The following is a 22,498-nucleotide window of genomic DNA, read 5'->3' as shown; positions in this document are numbered from 1 at the left end:
ATTTTTTGCTTCTTAATATAATTTTGTGAAGTTTATTATTTGTTTCCAATTTTTTATTTAAACAGCTAATTATCAGCTCAATATTTAATTTAGTACATAATGTACAAGTTTTATAAATAATTGAAAATGAAATAAAAGAACATTGAAGTATTATCAGAATAAATATTATATAAAAGCAAGTAGATAAAAAATACCAAAGCGTAATTCATCGTCCGTCGTCAGCTTCTTCAAGGATTGGTTACAAGGGTACCTTTAAAATTATACTAAAAGAGGGAGCCTTAGACTTGTTATATAAATGTCATGCCCACTAAAAATATTCTAAGGAAAATCGAATATTATTATTATTGAATTCATGATCTCACTTAGTGGTACCTTACTTTCATATGATATTTATTACGATTTGGTAGCACTATCATTGACACAGAAAATATTCAGCATATTTTTTGTAGGCTTCCTTGTCCTAAGCATTTTATCAGGAGTTTGAGTGAAGCTGGTTGGTTGGATGAAATCGAGTGTGGAGGAAGTGGCGAGCAGATAGCCGCACAGCGAGAGGAAACTCTTTGGCCGATACCCCGGAGGAAGTGAAGCTGGCAATGTTTTCTTTTTATAGACCTGACGCCCTGGCAAGCTTGGATTTTTGGTTTCCTCTATTCTCTTGTGGTCGAATGCTTATCGCCATTGGATTTGACCCAGCGATCATTAGAGCGCTGTGGATTTACAGATGACGAATGAAACTGACTTGCGAAAATATCTCTGGACGAGTACAACTTTTTAGTGCAGTACTTGTTGGTTATTCCTCTCAAATGGCTGGATCATCATTTTCTCCGTATAGAAAAAAAGAGTCACTATTTAGTAAGTTTCAATTCAATCATTAATTACTTTGATTGTAAATCAGAACCTTGTCCGTTATATAGCCCTTATTTTGATACAACTAAATGCAATTCATTTTTACCTTATCAATGATTTTCTATTTTCAATTTGTTACACTCTGAAGGAGTCGCTTTATCTATTCCAATTGATATGAGGGTGATGAATAATGTTTCAAAAAGCATTACGGTATAGGCCTATTGCGTTACTGTAGCTAATATTCACAAAAAATGGAGAGTTTTCAATACAAGGAATAGATTTCCTCATCAATATTAAAATCTCTGCAGCTGATGTTTAATCTCATAAATTTATTATACAGACCTGTAGGTCTAATCAGCCAAGATTCAAAGTATCGATTAAATTCATAATGAGGTACATCTACTTTGGTGTAATTTTCAATCATTATCATATCTTCCAATGATAGAATTGGATAAGGATGGGTTACTGGTCTATATGAAAAATAAACTGATTTTTCAAGAAGTTTAGTTATTCACATTGATCATGAGGATGTCTTAAATTATCAGGATTAACATTTATTGATTTATTGATACTAAAAACGTAGTGGAACCCACATTTCATCTTACCGATAATTGTGTCCAATCTAATAAAAATCTATTCAGGATAGTAGTAAGATCTAAAATTATCAAGTTGAAATCTCTGGTATATCATTCTCGATACAATCAATATCGATAATATACTATATACAGTCAATATCAAGCTTGAAAATCAACCGATTCTCCACTTGAATATTTTTAAAAATCAGGATGTACAAATACTGTAAATACAATAGTATTTTCAAGAATCAGGCTTCAATATTCTACCTAAGTATGTTTGAAATATTATGGAACGTATATTTTCGTATTCCAAAACTATCAATCACTCTTCGACTTGTACTTTACCACTTCTTTTCTATTCTCCGCCAATATAAGCCAACTTGTTCTATTTTCATTCTAGCAATTATTCTTTTGTAATTTTTCTCGATAATTTAGACTTGCTACAGCAAAAACCATTCCATTTGGCTTGTTATGAGCATTGCTGCAGTGCAGTTAGCCAGGCTAATGTGGGGCTGAGACTGGTGCTAGTCTGTTCTTCAAGATTATTTCAAGCGGTTTTCCTCAGCGCCCGTTGACCTATTTTCGTCGTTTGCAGCATTTGATGCTTCGTAGCTCGCAGTGCTTCATCCTTGCTGCAAAGGCTTGGCGTTACGCAATGTTTTCTTTACTCCACGTGTGCCGAATGAGACGTTTACGCGCAAGAATCACTTTCGAAAGAAAAATGTCAATAGATTCTGTCCTACCTTCATAAGTCCTCTTTGAACTTTGTTGGGAGTTCGCCTTGAAGCATGAGTTCCCTCTGTTGAAAAAAATTGACTTAGTTCTATTACGAACGGCAATCTCTCATTGAACATTTTTTCAAAGATAATCCTTGATAAATTCCAATACTTCATCGCGCAACGTATTTTCGACAACTTGATGATTAATAACAATCCGCAATAAAATATTACAAATTTCCAATACTAAAAATTTAATGATAATCTTGAAGAAAAGTGTTGATGAAAAATTACAATATTACGTTCTCAATGAATTAATATCATTAGTTCATTTATAAAGACTGGTTACTCGTTATGTGATCTTTTCAAATTTACAGAGAACAATTTAATGTAGGTACTGTTTTCTAAAAACAAAATACGATTAATAACTTGAATAGTTTTCAGATTAGATGAGATTAGATTATTTGGTATTGATAGAGAAAAGAATTATAGGAAGAGAGGATTATCATCATTCGATCAATGAAAATGAATAGTACCATGAATGAATCAGTTCTTGATCCAGGAAGTTGAATAGGGTGTACGCCCTTGATTATGTGTAATGATCCAGTGAATATTCAAGCAAGTGCAATTTTATTTTTGCAATTTCAAGACATCGAGCCTTAACAAACAAGGGGTTTCATTGTAAATAATACAATTCGATAATGAATTGAAGTGATTATTTAAAGTGTGGTTATAAGTCAATAATGAGTAGCAATGTAGCTGGAGTATCATCATTCGATGAGTACATTGAACTCCTCCATGTTGGCTGATAGCACATTGTAGGCTCAGTATTTTTGGAACTCATCATTGATTTCAAGTGAGTGTCTCTTTGGCGTATTGATGATGATGATGCGAAGATGATGGCGTTGACCCGTTGTAGTTGTAGCCTACTAAGCGAAGAAGGACGTTGGCCTTGTAACAATTTAGTGTTGACTGACAAGGACACAGCATCAACTTTTTGTACCGACCATGCTATCACGATACTTTCGATTTTTAAGACTTGTTTGATTGTGTTACGTTTCTTTCAGAGGGTTGCCTCTTCTCATTCATCAAATAAAGGGCAATAGAGAAGAATTTATCCATTATATTAATTATTATCAAAGTTCATCCAGGTCATCCATTCACTTGCTTCCTCTTGTTCATTTGCGTTTGGCTATTAGATGATTTGATAATTATCCTGATTCCTCCAATAGTCAATGAGGAATTTGTGATATGAGGTATTACTAATTCATATCAAGTTCTTATCCTATCTTGAAAGCTTGTGATCGGTTATTAAATTTAAAATGACTCAGCTTAGTCAATTCACCTTAAAATACTAATCAATCATTGAAAATGGATAACGTCCTAATTCCAATACCTTTCACCTAGTCAATGATTGAATGTTGTATCAGTGGCCTGAAAAGCGGTCTTCTACTCAGTTTAGATGTCCATTAATTTGGTTATGTCTTTGATAGCAATGAATCCGTACTGATGGATCCTTACAATACTGAATTGTTCATTTGTATGTGATTCATCAGATAAAGTACATACAGATTCACAATTCAGTATTGTTCACCAAAAACCATAATGATCGAATAATGCAAGGTTTGTTATTTCTGCAAGACTCATATTGTATCAACTACTATACACGATTTTCATTTCAAATCTCAAGCATTTTTGAAAACATTCGAAATCAAGCATCCAAAATTTTGAATTTTTAGTTTCAGTATATTTAAATTATTAAAAATTGCACTTCAATGAAAGTTCGTTCAAATAGGGTTAGAAATCTATAGATCACTATATAAGCACATTCTCATTTTCTATGAATCCTATATTTTTCAGTAGAAGCAATTCAACTTGGTGCATTATTCAACGTTCATCTAATTTTCAGAAGTCTCTATGAATTATGAATGACTTACTTCCTTTCTCCTGCAAGTCCCTCTTCTATTGTGGTATCGTCAAAGTACACTAAAAAATAACCATAATAATTATTTCTGTTATAAAAAGTGAGAGGAATTATTTACTCCCCGCGGATAAAGAGGAATAAACGTGAATGGTGAATTATATTGTTTGGAGGGGGGATTGTGAGTCACCTGCTAGCAATAGTGCAGGGCTTTGTGGAGCACCGGATGAGTGGACTGAATGAGGTTTAGACTGAATGCTGGATGGTCAAGGGATGGATCGTTGGAAGTGATGACGTCTGACATGAAGAACGGAAAAGGAGGGCTGCAAAATGAGAGAGAGCTGGGACTTGAAGTTGTAGATAGCAGTAAGCATCCACGGTCCACGCTGTGTACAAGCTGCCTCTCGTGGAGAAATTGTAGAAAGAAAAGTACAATGTGTGGAGAGAGACAGTGACGAGGGTTGATGACGCACAAATACGGTTTTCCTCTGCATTAAAGCCTATCCACGAGCAACGAGAGTGTTTTGTTTGGCCTCTTCTCTTCTTGCTTCAGCATATCCAACTTCTGGGATGACATAGCCGTCACACCCCGAATAATATTTCGCACTTTTTTCACCATAACAATTTCCGGGAAATGAGAAATGGCTTTGATAAAACTACTTCACAGCTCTGCAAGTACTTGACAATTTGCTCGATCTGTGAAGTTTCGCTGAATAACGTTGTGAGCAACGCGAGAAGAGTTTTCAACTCAAACGTTATCAACTCAATTCTTCAATCCAAACTCTACTACAACTACCTGAATGCTGAAGCTCATAATATATCGCATACCTACTGTAAAATGGTATATTGCCAACCATTCTTATGTGGTGCAGTATTTTTGATATATACTGGAGCGGTTGCTAAAATCCCTATTTTGCAAATAAATTTGCAAAAAGTTAAGGCCGTCCGGCTCGCAAATATGCTGGGTTCAGACCGCAGCTCTAGCTCAGTAGTAGATGCATGAATATTCCAAATATAATGAATCACCACAGGGTTCAATGACTGGTGATCAATAATTCTTACCGCTGCTTCCGTGAAGTTATAGAAGAATACCAATAAGGAAGTCAAAAAGATAGTTAGTGACTGATTATCAGTAACCATATATTCAATCGAGAATGATGAAGATCAACTATGGTTTTTCTAGTTGATCTTTAAAACGCTTGTCATGAATACAGGTATGCACCAGCTTACCCCTTTGAAATTCCTTGGAACTTACAACGCCAGTTCTCGAAGTTCTCTGGATCCTTATATGATATACTGTAGACTTATTAATGTAATTATCAGTAAGATTTTTCTGGCTGAATAGTATTACTATCATCAAAGGATGACAAGTAATAAATGCTCTGAATAATATTAATATTAATGGATTCACTGATTTTTTATGCTGCAGAAGAATATTGCTTGGTACCAAGACAGCTCAAACTGTATATCACGAGATGAATTAGGAAATAATAAAAAACTTCTAAGAATTTGTATGCTGACATAAAACATAAAATATATTCCCATAAAATAATATATATATATATATATATATATATATATATATATATATATATATAATATATATATATATATATATATATATATATATATATTATATATATATATATATTTTTTTTTTCTAATATTTGAATAATTATCACAAAATTTATTAGCATTCACAGTATTGTGAGCTCTAAAAATATGTATATTATTAATACTGGTATAGGACTTCAAGTCGGTTCAGAATTTAACAGCTTGGAACCTGCTCATTCTGTAGATTTAACAGGACATACTTTGATCAATGAACAAAATAATAATTAATAAAAATAACAATTTAATATCTCAGGGTTTATGAGTTCGTGCCGTGCATGGAAATAAGCTTCCTACATAAATCAAATAAATTCATAAAAAAGAGTTCTTATAAACCATATGATAGTATTCAACACATTGCGAATTTCTTAAACTTGAATAAATTTATGTAGCGCTTTGATCAATTCCCCAATTCACTGATAAAGGCCTGCTAATGAGCTCATTAGAAACTAATACACTCACAGTAATGATGTTCTTGTAGTTCTTGTAGAATAATTAATTATCTCCAATAATTAATTGGCCAGGTCCTTTTTGTCTCTGCGGGGCTCATGTATGGTCCAGATTTCTTATAGATTTCTATCAGTATTAAAAATATATTTACGGGAATAAATTACAGTTAAGAACTCTTTAACAACACTGAGTTCACAAATAATCAAACATTAATTACATATACTTGACATTTAAAAAGGGGATTGGCTTGATGCTTTTAAAAAATAATAGGAAGAAAGAACCCTAATCTCCATGTGCTCCTCACAGGTCGAGATCACAAGCCAGAGAGAATGATTTTCAGAAAAATTTCATCTCTCCCTTAAATGATTAATAAGCTTTCCTCTGATTGGCTTTCTAATCTTAGTAAGACGTGATGTAATTGGTTACTTAAGATTCAGGGTTTCTCCAACTTTGTTATACAAAGATAAATAAAAGTTTCTAAATAAATAAATTAGGTAATAGTCTGAGAGTATTCCAATAAATAAATCTCGATATATGATGCTATAATACGATATACATTTAATTTTTTATGTGAGTTTTGTGTACTCTTGGTTTCCATACTTTTTTTGGATTTCAATAAATATTCGTTTAACAATAATAGTCGTTCTTATCTATTTACATAAACCTTCTCTATTATATATAATATATATTTTATGAGTAAAAGTTATAATATTCAATTCATATTAGTAGATCGACCAATCAGCTGATTTTTTAGGTATCGATTCAATAAACACTGTCGATTGATCCTAGATCGATTGATGTATTAAATCAAAACAAAGGATTCTAACCTCAAATTGTACATGCAATCTTTTATTTTTATAATCTGCCAATAATAAACAAGCCGCTTTATAATTTTATTTACTGCCAAAGAATTTTCATTATTGTTTAATTACAATTTTGCATGGTTCTCTTATCGCTTTAGATAATATGATTACTCTTTATCATAAATAATATTTGATTTCGCTTGAGTGGTACCTTGACTAGGCTATCTATTCTTTTCATTTTACAATTCTATTAAAGCTCAGTTGTTTTACTTCAAAAGTATTTTATGGTGTTAAAACTCCACGTCACACTACTTCGAAGATTACTTTGTTATTGCAGTACAATATTAAATAAATGTGGAACACATGAATAATTCAGCTTTGGTTGTCTCTCTCTATGACTCTATGACTCACTACCTCTGAACATCATAATAATACATATTCTTCTTTATAATTTTTATAAGAATAGTGGATGACTTGAGGAATAGGGAATCAGCTTCCAGTGGCTAGTTTACAGCTTCTATGCTAATTGGTTGTATCTAGATGTTCTTTAACTAGATATTCTTTAACTAGATGTTCTCTCTCACTCTCTCTCTCTCTCTCTCTCTCTCTCTCTCTCCACACTAAAGGAATGCCTCAATCAATAGGAGATTGAAAACATAATAATTTTCATAATCACTGTTTTTTAGAAACTACATCTCTCACTTGTAATGATTCAAAGTGTAAAAATAACAGGATCTATCTATCTCTCTATAGTGCACACATTTTAGGAAACAAATTACTTCTGCTACTATCATATTTTAGTTTTACTGTTTACATCAGAATTAAGACTCTTTGATAATTCATCAGTTAAAGGAATGTCTTCTATTCATCCAAATAATTTCCTCAATTAATCAGAATCGGGACTCTTTAATAATTTATCAGTTCAAGGAATATCTTCTATTTATCCAAACAAGTCCTCAACCCAGATTTTTAGAAATCTTAATTTCTTGAGAAAAGGTTATTTTCTACTGACTAGATCCTCTTTCCTACTCAATAAGTTCCCATTGTTGAAAATGAAGTAGAGAAGTGGATGAATGGATGAGTCTTGGCATCTCTTACTAACATCTTCAAATTAAATGTCAGGGTCGGGCAAAGAAGAAGCTAGAGGTGCATGCAATGATGTTGGATAAATCAGCAGAAGCATCAGAGGTCGATGTGAGGGCCATCGGGGTCAATTCTGATAGTTGCTACGTGAAGAAAGCAGCAACAAGCATTTCAGCAAGAACACACAGCTGCTGTATTTTTCTCGCTTTCCGATCTATGCCACTCTTTGGTTTGAGGAGAACGTTCTTGAAAAGAATCAACTAGTCCATCGGATGTGCACCTAGAATACCAGTTCTGCTCAAGTGCAGAGAAAACAATTACATTTGCTGCTAACCTTCAAGCCTGCCTATAGTCTCTTCGAGGAAGAACGGGTTACTTTCTTCACCAAGATAATTGTTCTTTTCTAAAATTAGATGTGTGATGATATATTAAAAAGACTGGTTCAAATGGGAAATGAAGAGCTTCAATACTCCCAGTGAGAATAAGGTCAAGATGTGACAGTATCAGTTACTGATATCTGATATGATAATCTTATCTACAAGAATTGGTTGAGTAGTTAGGAATTCTCCTTAAGAGAGTAGGCTACAATAGTTTGATTCATAAGTTTCAAGTGTCGTACCGTATACTTCAGCGCTCAGCATAACATTAAGCATAGCATCATACCAGTATGGGCCTCCATAGCCTTTTTGTTATTCTACACTAAAAAGCATAATACTGAATTATAAAGAGCAGAAGCAGAAGATAACTGTAATACACAGTTATACCAGTACATTATTATACGCTTTAAAAACTATAGTAATCTGTCGTGAGATTTATCTTTGTACTGTGACTGTCCAATTGAACGTTATTTTTTATGAATTCCATCAGAAAAAACTCATTCTCATCTTTCTTCTTATTTGTTTTCCGATATCTGTATCTGTCCTTACCATGATACCAATGCACGTCGCGTGTCCTCAGGTCGATGTCCTCTTCAATCATATTGGGTGTGTTGGGTACCCTGCCAAATTGAAGTTGTGAAGATAGGCCTACCTACAGTAACTATATTACCATGGGTAATATAAATACTGTAGATCTACCCAAGTTATGTTAACTTACTGGATTTGTTTTCTCTTATAATCTTGCGATTATGAATTCATCCGATCATCCTTATAATGATATTATTTATGTGAATTCAATATTGAATATAATTTAGTAATTTTTGTGGGGTTATTGCTGAATTTCAGTTGTCCTATTTCAAAATTGATAGGTTATTCGTTATTAACTACCTTTCAGTATCGTATGTTCAGAGTACCAATGTTAGAGATGAAGAGGAAAAGTTTAACCCTTCCAAGTCGAATCCAGTGGGGTTGGTGCCTTTGATGCCTTTCCAATGAAATTTTCAGCATATACTGAACACACTGGCAGATTGTTATTTTCAAATAAATACCTAAGCCCACTGTACTCCAATCAATGGAAAATATTGAAATTTGAGAAATTGTATCTTACACGAGTACAATATAATTATTTCTCTATGATTCCAGTGACTGCACCTCAAACACACTTATTGACCCACACAATATTTTGTTTTGTAAGGCAGATGTGATACAACGATTAAAAAGTGGAATTCTTCATGGCACCTCTTGTGAAATCTGTTTCATAATTTTTCTAACTATATCAGGCTAGTTGTATCTGTATTAAGAGAGCATTTGTCTTATAGAATCGCCTGATATTGAGTTAGCAGTGAAGGCCCTCTGCAGAATTTCCGGATTCTCTCTGGGAGGTTTTGAGTTACTGCTGCAACTGCCCTTTGCAGGGGGTGCAAAATGAACGGCAACAGCGACATACTTGGTCGCTGCCAGCGACAGCCGGAGCAAGCAAGAGAAAGTGAGAGATAGTGGGAGAGAGAGTGAGAGGGTGGATGGTCAGCAACAAAGAGAGGAGTCGCTCGATCGATTCTCTGTCGGTCGCCATTACAGCACAGACTGTCTGTGTTGTCCTCTCTCTGTTCCTCAATCTCCCCTGAGGAACGAAGCCATGTAGGGTGTAGGGTGTAGTGCCTGGCTTCAATCATAATTATTAGGTCACAGGGAGACTGGACACTGCCGACTTGTGTCAGGCTTCCTATGACCGCTGCCCCAAAGGTGAGCAGCACAGACAAACCTGTGAAATAATTCTGTCGGGAAACCCAGATTGACTCTTCAGTAACATGACGATCTTTTATCTTCTAATTTATAATGCATTGCCTTTACATCTGGGAACTGGTATGGCGATGGTTGTCATTGTTTGTGTGAGTATTCCTATTAAAATTCCGAAATTCCTGAAACTCCAATATTTCTATTGTAATTGAATTTCTATTAGGATGTCTTTGCGTATTATTGATAGTTTTTCTAAATCATCATATACATTGTGGTGATTTTTAAACTTCTGAAAAAGGCAATAGACTTCAAAACTTAAACTTAAAACTTCTTAAACCGGGCAATCTTCTGACGCTACTCCAAGTGTGTGGAATTAGTTCCATTAGGAAGGATTTCCACTACTTTGAGTGGGAACACAATACATTTATGATGGTTTCAAATACATGCAACATACACAAAAGGTGCAGTTAGTGGCATATCCATGGGGAGAAATATGGGGATGTATCCTCCGCCGTAATAAAGCCTGAATATTTTTTTGTGACCGGACCAGTTCGGCTCGAGCCGTGGTGATAGAAGGAGTGTTTTCGTGGCTGCTCTGTTCAGATAAGATAGGCCTGACTGTTTCTGATTCTGCTTGTAGAGATTAATGTTGTTCATTGTTTTTCGTAGCATTTCCTAACCTAGAAAGTATTTGTTTAAAATTATTAACAATATTCCAATAATCTATAAATGTCAAATGTAATAAATTAATTCAACTCTAATATATATTTTTTAATTTCCTAACATATCATTAGTTTCAACTTTCACTTTATCCGTTACATAAGTAGCTTAAACTCATCAATTACCTTTTTAACACTGAACTTTTCAAATAACTATTCCTAGAACAAATTGATCAATTTACAATTCTTAAACCCAGATAATCTTATCACTTAAACGTATCACAATATTTTCTCCGTAGTAAATGTTTTTCTAAACCTTAGTCCTACCATAAATAAAACTGAAAATTGTATTAGTAAACCGATAACTTTATAAATTCTCTAGTTTCTTAAACCTATCCTTTTTTCTGTTTCATAAGAAATCCATTTTTTACATTCCTTTTTACTTCTTGATTTCCTAGAGGAGAGCTTATTCTGTATCATAGATAATCATAATTATTGACACACGGGTTGAAATGGATCTGCAGAATCGGCGGGCTGCTCTGTAAGATTTGTGAACATTGCATCCTGTTATAGTCGCTCTTAGCCCGGATCCAGACGGGGTACGAGCGATTTGAGGACAGACTGTTTCATAGAATTTTCACCTGTGTTTACTGAAAGTTAAAGACTTGTTTTCTGTTGAAAATTCACTAGAGCTGATTCCTTCTTTTTTGACTCTTCTTTGTATTTCTGCTGATATATTTAACTGTTTCTCTATTTATTCAGCATAGCTCTCACCAGATTTCCTTTTCCTTCCCAAATCATCTCTGACTTATCTTCAAATAATAGACTTTAATATAATATCGTTATATTAATCAATTCACCTAAATATTGCCATTCAAACAACGCTAACAACTATACGGTTGTTGATTTTCTCTCTTTCAAACAGCTTATTTTTTCTCAAAAAAGTAGCATAAAAATTCTTAGTAAAATTTAGTTTTCTTAATTTAGTCGTTTACAGTTAATTTAATTACTCATTTTCACGTGTAATAGAACATTGTCACTATATCTTCAATCCGTAAATCTTACAAAAAATACTGACTAAAACTTTAGTAATTTGGAATAACCACCTTTTTCCTTAACGATTATAGAATAATACTTCCAAATTGAACAAAATACTAAACACTAATACAAAATAAGGCAAGGTTTATTTTGAGGGATAACTATTAACACTAATACAAAATTGAGAGCTGAAATAATCTTTTTTTTTCTATAGGAATTTATCTCAAATTATTTAAATCTGTTTTTTCAGTATAGAGCTTTTAGGGTGTTTCTACGAAGGTAGTGGAAGTCAGGGGTAGATAGGCTGTCTTGAATTATAAATAAGATCATAATAATAAATTTAGACACTTGGCATGGAAAAAATTGAAAAATTTTTGACTCAGCAAAGAAAGCCAGGGCTAATTTTTAAAGGCTATAGATATAGACGAGATACTCGTCGAGCTGATGACAGTGTGGTATGGCGTTGCTTGCAACGGTCTTGCTCAGCTACTGTGAGAACTAACTTGAGCGAATCGGAAGTCTTGAAAGCTGAGGGTGTCCATGGCCATTCGCCTACAAAATCTTCCGAAGCTAATATCAGCATGCTGAAATCACCAATCAATGTGGAGAAGGTGAATATTGATAAGCAAAATATGTGTGACTCGAATAGTCCTTACTCACCTGTAAGAGGTGGAGAATTTATTAAGATAGCCACAAAAAATGCTGCCGTGAATACACCTTCATATAGAGGAAATTCTTCATCACCTCGTATGCTACCCTTGGATGAATCTCTTAGAGAAGTTGAGCTTCAGCAGCAAAGAGATGATATTATTGCTCATTCTATGAGTCTTCAGATAGAGTTAGAGTCTTGCAGGAAGGAGAAGGATTTCTTATTACAGTCGCTCCAGGAGAAAAAAATTGAGATCGAATTAGCCCTTCGAAATAAAGCATGCTTGGAACAGGAGAATGAATATCTTAGATCGAGAAATACCGAAATGATCACCACAATTGAAGTTCTAGAGGCGGATAATACTCTTATGAGAGCCGAAAATAAATCGCTCAAACTTGAAACAGTAGAACTAAAAAATTTCTATTCACCTGGAGATATCAATGCATCTGTCGACTATGATGACCTAAGACTAGAAAACTCTTTCAATGCTCTTGTCCAAACTGCTAAATCGAGTTTGTCTGAAGTAAGTAAATATAAAGATACAGAGTCTCGAACAAAAAATACTTCTTCCAGTGTTGATAAAACTGAGAAAAAAGATAAGAGAGTGGGACATGATAACGAAAGTATATATGAAGTGAATGATCCACACACAATTAAAAGGCAATCGAGCTCACAAACGAAAGAAAATAATGAAATTAACTCTCATAAGAAATCCATCAATAAAAATAGGATATTGGTATTAGCCGATAGTCATGGAAGGAAAATCTGGAAATTTATTGGTAATAAGCTTCCTAATTATGACGTCCAGGTCTTTTTCAAACCTAATGCTACAATGGAACGGGTAATTGAAGGAGTTGAAAAGCAAATTGAGAATTTTGGTTCAAGTGATTTTCTGATAGTTATGGGTGGCACAAATGACATTGGAGCTCAAACGTCACGAAGTGTAAATAAATTCAAGAAAGTACTTGATATTTTGGTTCCTATGAGTCTCAAAACCAATCTTATCATGACCACCATACCACATCGCTTTGACAGACCTCAACTTAACCAGACAATTGACGAGATAAATGACGCTATTCATAAACACATCAATAGCAGTACAAGGAAAAATTCGAAGAGAATAAGGATGTGTTTTATAAATGAGAGATTGAGGCGAGCAAACTTCACCCGACATGGGCTTCACCTTAATGGATCAGGATACAATATACTGTGTACTAGACTGGCGGAATTGGTTGAGAATAAATCACCATGCAGAAGTGTAGATAAGAAAGAGTCTTTTTTAATGAGGTGGCTGAAGAGGAATGTGAGGGATTGATCTCTTCGAGTAGAGTCTCTCAGTTTGATGAGCTTCCAGAAGAGACTATAGATAAACGCCGAATCGGAGCCTCTTCTTGGCAAGCTCTGATCAACAGACCATGTAGAAAGACTATTAAAGTTATTCACCAAAATGTCGACAGCATTATGAATAAGATGGATAGATTGGACATACTATTGGAAGATGAGTCTCCTGATATCCTGGTCATTACGGAGCATGCTTTGAGAGACTTTGAAATTAAAGACTTAAATCTGAATAATTACACCCTAGCATCTTGCTATTGTAGAGACAAAAAAGAAGGGAGGAGTAGCAATATTTATTCATAAAAATTTCAATGAGTACTTAAAAAATAGTGAGGTTTTGCCAGTGTCAAATGCAGAATTATTATGTGTTGAAGGAGATATAGAAGTGACTGGAATAAAGTTAAATCTTTCCTCTCGAAACTTGATTGTGGTTGGAATTTATCGACCCCCAAATGGAGTCTTTGAAACTTTCATTGCTAATCTTGATTCTCTGATGGACAGAATGTCAGTTAGTTCAAATGATTCTATTGTTCTACTTGGGGATATAAACGTGAATTTTCTGTTGGACAGTATTAAACGCTCAAGAATCACGGAAATTTTGACTCAGTATGGTCTCTCACACACAATTGACCAGGTAACCAGATTGAAAAGCGGTACATGTATCGATAATATATTTACAAACATTTCTTCTTCACAGTACTCCACTCAGGTAATTCATACTTTCTTATCGGATCATGCTGCCCAATGCATTGACATTTCTGCTGGAGGTACATCTGAAACTGATAAAGCAGAGAGGCCAAACAATAAATTCAAGTCATTGATTAACGATTGCTCAGATGCCAATATTGATCTTCTCAGGCTACATTTATCCAACGAAACATGGAGTAATGTTTATGAGGAATGTGACACAAATGAAAAATTCAATCGATTTCATTCAACTCTCCTTCACCACTTTAATGTGTGTTGTCCTCTGAGATCCAAAAAAAACTTCAAGAATAAAAAGAGTGGCATAAAAGGTAACTGGATAACTCAGGAGTTGGAGCAAATGCGCCTATATCTGAACATGGCTACCCAAAGGATGAAGGCAGGACAAGAGGTGGATATGAGTGCAATAAATAGAATTAAAAAACATTATGATGCGGCGGTTGTCACAGCAAAGAAAAACTTTTACGGCGATTTTATTTCTAAATCTGACAACAAATCCAAAAGTTGCTGGAACGTGATCAATAGCTTCAGAGTTGATGGGAGCAGAACTACAAGTCAGTCCGGGATTGCTGAAATTAAAGTTGATGATGAGATGATTAGAAATCCAAGTGAGATAGCAAAGATGTTTAATGAGCATTTTGTGTCAGTGGGAATGCAAACTGAAAGAGAGAGATTGAAAAGCAGTGCTAGAGAAGGATTTGCGAATAGTATGCCTGAACCAAACCATAATATGTTTCTCTCTCCAACAAATGCATATGAAGTTCTCTCCATCATTAAGAGTATAAAATCTAAGCGAAGTAAAGGTTATGATGGATTATCTATGAGTGTAATTGAAAAATGTATTAGCGAGCTAATTTCCCCTCTCGTCAACATCATAAACTCAATGCTTGAACAGGGAGTTTTCCCAGATCGCCTGAAAATCTCTAAAGTCACTCCTATCTATAAAAAAGGAGATAAAACGAATATCGCTAATTATCGACCCATCTCAATTCTGCCCGCCCTCTCAAAAATTTTCGAAAGAATAATCCATATAAGATTAACTAGCTATTTGTTCAAATTCAAGCTTATTCCTTCCTATCAATATGGTTTCGTCAAGGGGAGATCGACTATTGGTGCAGCAATAAATCTGTATGAGAGAATATTAGATGAATTAGATAAAGGAAATTACTCCTCGGCTGTTCTCTTAGACCTCTCGAAGGCCTTTGATTGTGTCGATTTCAAGGTCCTGCTGATTAAATTGCGAGGCCTGGGAGTGAGAGGTATCCCCTACCAACTATTGGAATCATACATAACTGAACGCATTCAGTATGTCACCATATCTTCGACCTCTGGAGAAGTTTCCTCTTCCAAAATGAAACTTAAATTTGGCGTCCCTCAGGGTTCAATCCTGGGCCCGCTACTCTTCCTTCTGTATATTTCTGATGTTCATTCAGCGGTATCTGACAGAGTTCACTTGACACTATATGCTGACGACACAACTCTTTTTTTCTCAGATAAAGATGTGAATAATTTTGAAATAGACATGAACATCTCCACAAATTCTGTTGTTCAGTATTTCAATGAAATCTGCTTATCAATTAATTCTAAAAAAAGTCAAACTATCCACTTCAAATCTGCCGCTACTCTTCCTCAATTATGTATTGGAGAAGATGAAATTGAGTGCACGGATACAGTTAATATGTTGGGGGTGTACTTTGATGACAGGTTGACATGGACAATGCATGTTGATAATATTGTGAAGAAAATAAGTAAAAGTCTCTTCCTCTTAAGAAATCTTGCGAAGTATGTCCCACAAAACACCGTTAAAGTTGCATACTTCGCTACTTTTTACTGTTACCTCACATATGGTATAGAGCTTTGGGGTTGTACCACAAAGGAAAATATGCAGAGGGTCTTTGTACTACAAAAGAGGGCAATACGGTATATAGCGGGCCTTGGATTTAATCACCCCTGTAGAGATGCGTTCAGATCATTGTCGCTGCTGACGGTGCCTTCGATTTACATGTTTAGAATGATCATGCATACTGTAAAAAATAGAATGGACCTTACACTTATCTCCGATACGCACTCCTACAACACTAGAGGCAGAGACAACTTTGCGATTCAGCCGCATAGGAGGAAGCTTTTTGAGGGTAAGCCTAGTTACTCAGGCTGCAAATTTTATAATAAGCTTCCTATACATTTAAAGCGTGCATCCACCAGCATTCCTCTTAATAGATTTAAAACCGACCTTCAAAAATATTTTATAGACAAAGCCTACTACACGGTGCAGGAGTATTTGGAGGATCATTGAAGGAATCGCTACTATTTTAATTAGTAGACTATATTTATATTTGTAATAATTTGACGACGTTCAACTGTTTGCTTGTGTAATAATGAGTACACTGTGTTGAATGGATTGAATATATATCTATCTATCTATCTATCTATCTATCAGTCACAAAATGAAGCTCCTAATGTCATATTTTCTTTATATTGTATAAGTCGAAAAAATATAAAAAGGATGAGAGGACAATGATAATTATGAGCTAGAGTTGCTAGACAGTGTCTGGTCAAATGTTTAGGGACTAAGACAGAAGAAAACTAGCACTGCAAAGTTAGTCAATTATGTTACTTTTTACCATCTAATATCATGAAAAACTTCAATATAGCTCAATTGCTGTAGTTGATTATAGTTTATTCAGTTTCATTAATATGGCTGAAAAGTGTGACTGTCCATTGTAATTCATATGCTTTGTTAATGCTCCAGCAGCTTTTTCTAGAGTACCTCCAAAATTTCCCAATTATGATCAACGATCTTAGTTTCCACCGTGGACAAGTGGACACATCTCCCCACTATTTTGTAAAATAGTTTAATCCTCACCTCCCAAATTCAAGTTTGAACACTAAAGTAAAAATCATGAAAACTAGAAAAAAATGTGAATGAAGTTGAAACTATTATTATTGTAAAGTTAACATTTCACATGTTTGTAACATGTTGCTTTCTGAGAATAAAAATTTTTCATTCAAGTTTTTTATGTTGAAGTTTATTTTTAACCTAAACTATTGAATGACTAATAAAATTCCATTCCATTACATTATATTTGTTATTTAATCAAGAAACCATTGGCCTATAACATTTTCGAGGGAAAATAAAATTAATAAGTGGCCTACTTATCACAAAAAACTTGAATGGAATATTCTTTTTCATGTGAAAATTGCGTAAAATCGCATCAAATTAATGACATGTTTTCAAAATTTTCCGTGGGAGAGTCCCGGGACCTCTCTTTGTTGGGGGTATTCCATACCCTCCACACCCACCGGTGTCACCCCCAAAGTTTAGGTGATTTCTATGTCAATGTTATGATCCCCTCCCCCGATTTTTTTCTGGAAACACCACTGGGTGTAGTTGTAGCAAACGTTCATTCGATTTCAATATGAAATCTTATGACGGGATGTATACTCCACCAAAAATCTTGGAATGTCTGAGTTATTTCTTTCCTGTTGTTGAGCTTATCTAGTAATGGTGACCTTGAGTTGGCTGTTTTTTGATAACTTGTCTGAGCGAATGGAAATCCTAATGATCTCCTATTGTCTCTTATCTAATTCAATTTTCTTTTCGTTTTATATTTATTAATTTTGTCCTCCAAAAATTTTTTATAAAGTTGATGAATTTTTATTTCAAATAGGGAATTCCATCAAAATGTTTTTGAGGAGAGAGTTGAAGAAAATATGTGAACTTCCCAATTCGGTTTCTATTTACAGTACTGAACTCGAAAATTATTCGAGTTCTTATAGTAATTCAAATACTGATGTGAAAAGGGCAATATCAACTACATACTGTATGCATGAACTATAATTATCACTGATCAGAGAAATAAAATGTTTTGTTTCTCTTCTGCTCCATGAGAGTATATTGAGATCTTGTTGAGTCTATTTTCATGAAACTCGAAGTATTGAGTTGATTATTATTATACCAACTATGTTACTGATACTTCAAAAATAGCATTGCGTTGAAAAGGGAATAATTTTATTGATAATAATATAATATAATACAATAATATTGATAATATTGAACTAGTAGAAAAGAATATGATTATTTCAATGGTAGAAATGGTTATCGGGAAGCAACGACTGGGACTTGAAGCTGCTGCACCAATAAACAATTTTCCACGTTGATAAACAACTGATTCGACGATTTGCAGACTCAATGAGCGTGAGAAGAATTTTCTTACCGAGCCAGCGACGCTGTCAACAATCAATAACATTGATCCTCGTCGTGAATAATGACAAACAATGGAAGGAAATACAACTGACACATGCCACTTCTCGTTGTTACTTGCAATATTCTCAAGAAAATTTTATTATGCTCTCTCATGAGGACTGAGATTTCGATTTTTCATTCAACTTCCTCTATATTATCAATCTGATGAATAACGAATACATGAAAATTTGAACTGATCTCAGCTTCCCATCTCAAGCCATAGATGCTAGAAATTCATATTTATCAATTTCTCACGTTGTGAGAAAAACTGAAAAGTTGAACTACAATATTTATTTTTCAAATAGTCGCTTACCTTATAAATGAATGAACTTATCTTAGATCACAAAAAAGTATGTAATATGAATAATAATAATGTTGGGTATAGGCCTACAGAAGAGTAGATGCAACTTTAGCCAGCTAAGAATATGTCGCTGACTTATCTCGCAATATCATCAAAATTTACCACTTCGCACTAACTTAGTTTTCAAACGCGAAAATTTGTCGTTACAGCGACGACACTTCGATGCCGACCTATTATTATTTATTACTTAGGTCATGAGAGTGGAAGTATTGTCAAATTACATACAATTGATCCCCAATTCATGAAATCCTGAATAGCCGGATCCAGAATCAAATTCTGGAGATCTCTCCTTCCTACCAATTGCATTCCGAGTGTGGAAGAAGCCAGTTAAGATTATTTTGGAACAGGAAGGAGCGTATTGTGGCTGGAATGAGTTTTAGAAGAGTTCCACACTCCGAAAATATCCATGACAGTATTCAAACACAAGTGCGATTAAAGAAACTCATAGATACAACCATAATGTCGATATTAACACTATTGTAACACTGTGATATTTAAGATTGCTATATAACGTTATTATAAAACGTTTTCTTTATTATGAGAATACTTATTATCAAATGTATGAAAATGCTCCCCTCCAGCTGAGTTTGCTCTGTATACAGTTGTTTGGATTACTGATCGATGCAACGAGAAGCTGCAAAGATCCGGTATTCAGGAAATGATTATTATCAGATTATTTTAGTGATTGCAGTTTTGGTTACATCAAACTGTTATTGGAATACAATTAGCTTCAAATCAGGCCATCCAGAGAATTGGCTTTCCAGAGAAAAGGCATAAAGTCTCGCTTAATAATGTCTGGGGTGAAATAATTTAGAATGAAGTAATTCAAAAACGTTCATTTTTGTGAAAATTTTCATGCTAGGCTTAATGTTAAATTCAACGAAAATGTTGTTTTAAAGATTCAATTTCTGGGTGATGCTTTTAGATTTATTGATATTATATTCATTTTGTAATGTATATATAATTTTTACTTTCCTTGCCCTACTACGATAGGTAAGGAAAGTATTGCTTTCCAAAAAAATTAAGGTACCCCAATTTCAAGTTTTCTTTACGTTTCAAGGTCCCCTAAGTCCAAAAACATGATTTTTGGGTGTTGGTCTGTGTGTGTATGTGTGTATGTCTGTGAACACGATAACTCCATTCCTAATTAACTGATTGACTTGAAATTTCGAACTTAAGGTCCTTATACCATGAGGACCCGACAATAAGAAATTCAATAAAATTCAATTCAAGATGGCGGAAAAATGGCGGATAATTACTAAAAAACCATGTTTTTCACGGTTTTCTCGAAAACGGCTTCAACGATTTTCTTCAAATTTATACCATGGATAGCTATTTATAAGCCCTACCAACTGACATGAGTCTCATTTCTGGGAAAATTGCAGGAGCTCCGTAATTTTCTTGAGAAAAATGGCGGGTAATTACTAAAAAACCATGTTTCTCACGATTTTCTCAAAAATGACTTGACTGATTTATTTCAAATTCATACTCTGTATAGTTATTTATCAGCTCTATCAACTGGCATGAGTCTCCTTCCTGGGAAACTAATGGGGGGTCCACCCCATCCTTGAGAAATGGACTTTGTAACCTCCTTCTCGTGCATGAGGTAGATAGGTAGAGCAGTCTATAAAAAGAACACATAGTCGAGATATTTCATTTGTAGAACAGCTGTTTTGACGACTTTTAAAAAAATTATCGGATTTCACAATTTACACAAAGGAAGCAGTACTCTGAAAACAATTACCCATTCACAGTAGTCTGATCGAAGTTTCAAATATGTTGCCGCCAATCGTCATTATCCTATAATTCCTCTAAATTATTCTCGTTTAAGAATGAGGCTCACAGTTCAATCAGCAAAGGAAAGTTGTGTGAGTGTACCACACCAGATTTTTTATAGATTCCATATGAGATTTATAATTGAATTTATTCCATATATGATTTATAGATAATATTTTATCAGTTCTCACAGCAATATAATTTTGAATTATATTGCGAAAATTTATACAAGTATAAGTATGCGTATTATGAACTATTCATTCATTCTTATAATGATTCAATTGAAATGAAATAAATTTTTAACAATACATAGTGTGTACTCAACATCAAAAACATGATTCTGATTTAGGCCTGAAGTGTTTTTGAATTTCACAACAGTGGGGTATATAATATGAATCCACTATTAGGGAAAGGAATTCACCCTAAATTGAATCATTCACTTGAATAACTTCAGTCGTAGAATGCAATCTCCAAATTTTCAACTATAATATAACTGAAAGCCACCAACTCTGTAATGTGTAGAATAGCACTTTCGGAAAGTGATCTACATACACAAACAATACAATATGAATTATTGGTATTTTAGGGCCGTTTGCACAGTAAAGGCTTGAAATGAATTCAATCAGCTGTTGGCTTAAACTCAAAATGAATCACATTATAACAAATGATACTTGACATAGATTTAGTGCAGTTTAAGATGAAATTTAGATTAATCTGGCACTGTGCAAACGGCACTAAGACTAGTTAGTAGTTCTACTTTAGTGGGCTAACAAATAACATCCTACATAAAATCAAATTTCTAAAGGAAGAGATTATTCATCATAGAAACGATTGTAAGGAAATCATGAGATGTGTAGCTCAAATTTAATTGGTGTTGTCTAATGAAAATACTATCTGCTATGAGAGAATGGGAATAATCTATTGCTTTCCTCTTTCTTTCAACATCAGTGATTTGGAAAGAACAGCCACCTTTGACCCTGGTGCTTTAGTTTCCGACTCATGATATCTTATTCTAATTTCCTTAAACGCTACTCAACTAGTAGACATAATCTTTACTCGATGCTCTCTCGAGCCACTATCAGTTCGACCTTATCATACATCCTTCTACGGTTTGTCTCTTTCCTTCTCTGTCTTCGTCATTCAAGAGCTGCACTCTTCTCGTAACAAGTGATAAAGCTCTTCTGTTTCTCCCAGCGTTTCGTAAGTTTCTTAAACGATAATAATTATTCTTTCTGTCACAAGGACAAGGCGTTTTCGATAACAAGCAAACAAGACATTCTTCAAGACACTGCTTGAACAGTGTTGATAACTCTCATACAGTTGTTTCATTCTATTAAAAGTCACCTCAGCTCTAGTGTTAGAATTAAACTCATTTCACTCGTAAACTAATAAAAGTAGGAGTTGGAAAATTTATCTTCCTCCCTCCTTGTCAATATTGTTAATAGACAGATAAGATAATATTATAAATTATTATATCAAGGACATCTACGACATCATCAAACTGGATAAATTTGGTAAAAAAATACTTCTAGAAGTAATGAGTTTGTCAGAAGCATTGAATAGCTTTGAATTGTGCTTTTCACACGAAATCGACGATAAACGTCGAGGAG

At 34.2% G+C, this 22,498-nt stretch overlaps 1 protein-coding gene across 1 annotated transcript in view; it reads left to right on the top strand.

Annotated features, from left to right (window-relative positions):
- Positions 1–714: 714 nt before the first annotated feature.
- Positions 715–22,498, top strand: part of LOC111050663 — a 63,334-nt gene continuing 41,550 nt past the window's right edge. Inside the window, 1 exon segment of the mRNA XM_039423892.1 lies at positions 715–852. Within this exon segment, the coding sequence (XP_039279826.1) occupies positions 729–852 (124 nt within the window). The 5' untranslated portion in view covers positions 715–728.

This window comes from Nilaparvata lugens, chromosome 3 (genome assembly GCF_014356525.2).
Source record: "Nilaparvata lugens isolate BPH chromosome 3, ASM1435652v1, whole genome shotgun sequence".
Lineage (NCBI taxonomy): Eukaryota > Metazoa > Arthropoda > Insecta > Hemiptera > Delphacidae > Nilaparvata > Nilaparvata lugens.
Note: the sequence above shows the minus strand (reverse complement) of the source record. Positions and strands in the feature narration are given on the sequence as shown.